Source organism: Cynara cardunculus (genome assembly GCF_001531365.2).
Source record: "Cynara cardunculus var. scolymus isolate 2C chromosome LG 16, CcrdV1, whole genome shotgun sequence".
Lineage (NCBI taxonomy): Eukaryota > Viridiplantae > Streptophyta > Magnoliopsida > Asterales > Asteraceae > Cynara > Cynara cardunculus.
Window position 1 is genome coordinate 34,764 of NC_037543.1, and position 3,597 is coordinate 38,360.

The window sequence follows — 3,597 nt, forward strand, 5'->3', positions numbered from 1 at the left end:
TCTTAATCTCTTAACTTCAAGTTACTTAATCAAATACATATTTACATACCTATCTCACTTTAAAAAATTCCATACCATGCCTTAAATTTCTTTAATTTCAGCAGCATTTGATCGATCTCACAGAATCTCTACCTCGAAGGTGACCATTACGTTCTCTATGTGGTTCTAATATCTACCAACACAATACTCTCGTAACCTGTTAGCTTCAAGTTTCACTTTATCACGTCTCTTTGATGTCATCATGTTCATATAAAATATTATTCTAGTACCCTTGAACATCCAACCTGTTCCATTTCACTAATTCTCGTATTTACTTTATTTCACTACTGCTGTTTTTCATCCTTGAATCTTGTTTATTTTAATATAATGAACTTAACACAGACAATCAATTTGATCACAATTTCCCAATCTTTTAAACCTTTAAATTATAGGCATCGTTGCATTTGGAATTATATTACGACAGTCTCTATAACTACAAAATCCCCAAATTCACACTAATCATGAACGGCTAAAGAATGATATATAATCATTCAACAATCAACAATCTTATAAATCCTTTGCTTTTACCTTCGAACTTAAGTTCTCATAATTCTTTTTTCCGCTAAAACACCGAGATTGCCCCGAAAAGATCTTGAAAATTCATCTTAACTCACACAACATCTTTTTAGTCAATATTGAATGTAATATATTCATAAAAGACCCTCGATTACCCACACTTCCGAACAACTTTTGAACTTTCAAATTATAGTCTCCTCTTTATTATATGATAGTTTCAAAGCTTTTGATGTACCATGAACTTCTACCTCAGTTGATCATTATTCCTTCAATAATATCACCATACTAATATACAATGTGATTCTTTGACCTTGGACATCCAAATATCTTTAAATACTTCATAAAAAATGCAATGTTTTTTCAGGCATACAACGACATTAACAATATTTCATTTAACATCAATAGTTTAATTAGGCATCAATTATCCAGATTTTAACCATAAGAAGGCGTTTGAATTCGATTTGTGCTTATATCATGCAAGATCAACATCCTAACAACAATCCCCTTATAATTTTCTTAGATTGGTATAGTTCTCATTGCTAATCCCCTTAATGTGTTTTTACCCCACCCCTAAACAATTTAGACCTGAGAGACATCATTTTTGTCAATCCTCAAAAATAACAATTTAATAAAAAGAACTCCCCATTACCCTTAAATTTCTGCTTTGATACAAATTCGTTTTATCTTAGGACAGTTACTACACTCTTAAATTACTAACATCCAACATATTCCTATTCATTGATTTACGTTAAAAGCTCATTAAGATTGGATCCTCCAACTTGTCCTTTAGCGTCAGAAACAAATCATACGAAAATTTAGAGTATCCTTGCATTGTCCACTGAATATTCTAGCATATATCATACTCAAGATCACAACAATACTTTCATACATCAACTTACTTTATATACTACACTAATAACATTGCTAACATCCAACGCCAACTCAGTCACCCTCACTTTTAGCTTAGATCCAAGTTTGTTATAATTTGTCTAGTACTTCCCCAACAACTTTTGAACTTCTAAATTATAGAATAGTTACCTCTTTATTATATGATAGTTTCAAAACTTTTGATGTACCATGAACTTCTAACTCAGTTGATCATTATTCCCTTCATAATATCACCATACTAATATACGATGTGATTCTTTGACCTTGAACATCCAAATATCTTTCAATACTTAATCAAAAATGCATATGTTTTTCAGGCATACGACGACATTAACAATATTTCATTTAACATCAAGAGCTTTAATTAGCATCAATTATCCAGGTTTTAACCATAAGAAGGCGTTTGAACTCAATTTGTGCTTAAATCATGCAAGATCAACATCCTAACACAATCACCCTTATAATTTTCTTTGATTGATATAGTTCTCTTTATGTACAAAGCATGCCTTAAACATCTTTTATTTACTTCATTTCACTTCTACTACTGCTGCTTACTAGTTTGAATTTGTTTGTTTTGGTAGAAGTCTCCAACACAATCTATTTGATCCCAACATCCCAATCATCCTTGATTCTATACCTTCAAATTATAGGCCAGTTTTTTTATATCTGCAATAGCCCAAGCACAATAAAATCTCCAAAATTTCACTAATTATGAATGTTTAATTTACCAGCTATCTTTGATTATCCAACCAACAATCTCCTCTATATCCTGTTTTTTCATTCAAGCTCAAGTTTTCTTACCTGTTCTTCTCTAAAACATTGAGATTGTCCCAGAAAAATCGTGAAAATCCTTATTATTTCCCATATGAAAGCCGTTTTAGTCAATCGTTAAAGTAATAAATCATACATTAGTAAATTACTCACAACCACCCTTCAATTAGACTTTAGATCCAGACTTTGTAATCAGATACTATATTCATGACGATTCTAACATCCAACATGGCAACATATACTTATTGATGCCATTAATTTCTCTTTTAACTTCATCAAGAACGAGGATCCTCCTAAGAAAAATTTGCAGTAACCTTAATTGCTCACATATTGCTGATCACCCTCTTTACTTTATATATACAACCTCCAAGTTATATAGGACTTTTATATGGATAACTGGTTACCACATTACAGAAACAAGACATGAACGCTTGTATGTGACAATCGGCACTTGCAATCGTAAATATGTTATGATTTATTGGCATTAAGAAGTTATGGATACTACTGAAATTAATTACCATTAGGTGAATCAAAAAAGTAACTGTACATGGGATTTACTAAAGAAGTTATGATTGATTATGAAAGAAGTGTAATAAGCCACCAAACCTGTAAGTCAAATACACTTGCTTCGAAAGAATTAAACTATGTGACAATTTGCATTGCTGCATGTTGGATGAATAAGATGTGATTAGAGTCAAGGAAATCAACATATATATATATACATATATAAAGTCTTAGATCAATGATTTTGTTACCTAAAAATAAAGAACCCAATCCTCTTAGAGCCTGTTCCATACGAAAAATTGATGAAACAAAAAACATTAATCTTATGATGATCGATCAAGAACAGAAAAAAAATCACAGAACATGGAAAACATTAAATTGATGATTACCCTGAGAACGAAAATCGATACGGAAACAACCCAATGCCTGTTCCATACGAAAAATTGAAGCAAAATAAACATCAAGAACCCAAAAGATGGAAAGCATGAAATTGATGATTATCTTGAGAACAAAAAAAAGAACAGGAAAAGAAGAAGGAGCAGATATTGAGGGAGAGAAGTAATGGTGTAAGCTGTTATTAATCTGAAGAAGAAAGGCGTCGGAAAACGAGAGATGGTGTTGGAGTTGTGGGAGAAAGGATTGATAATTTAAAAATATTATTCCTCCTTTTGACCGTTGAGAAAATCTATAAGATTCAGAAAAGGCATAAATTTTGGGGAGTGCTAACCATACCTCTGGGTGTTGAATGTCTTAGAAACATGAAACATGAAACATGTTGGAACTTATAACACATAAAATGTCAAATCAATCAAATAATATATTATTATTATTATTATTATTATTATTATTTATATTAATATAACATCCTCTATCTATATA

General features: G+C 31.1%; 1 protein-coding gene across 1 annotated transcript in view; it reads right to left on the reverse strand.

Annotated features, from left to right (window-relative positions):
- The window catches only part of LOC112529709 (60S ribosomal protein L22-2-like), a 28,694-nt gene that overhangs the window by 21,712 nt on the left and 3,385 nt on the right, over nt 1-3,597 (reverse strand). The window contains exons 2-4 of the mRNA XM_025141072.1: nt 3,108-3,144; nt 2,970-3,000; nt 2,821-2,876 (exon numbers count right to left, since the gene is read on the reverse strand). Coding sequence (XP_024996840.1) covers nt 2,857-2,876; nt 2,970-3,000; nt 3,108-3,144 — 88 coding nt within the window. The 3' untranslated portion in view covers nt 2,821-2,856. The remainder of the gene's footprint in view (nt 1-2,820; nt 2,877-2,969; nt 3,001-3,107; nt 3,145-3,597) is intronic.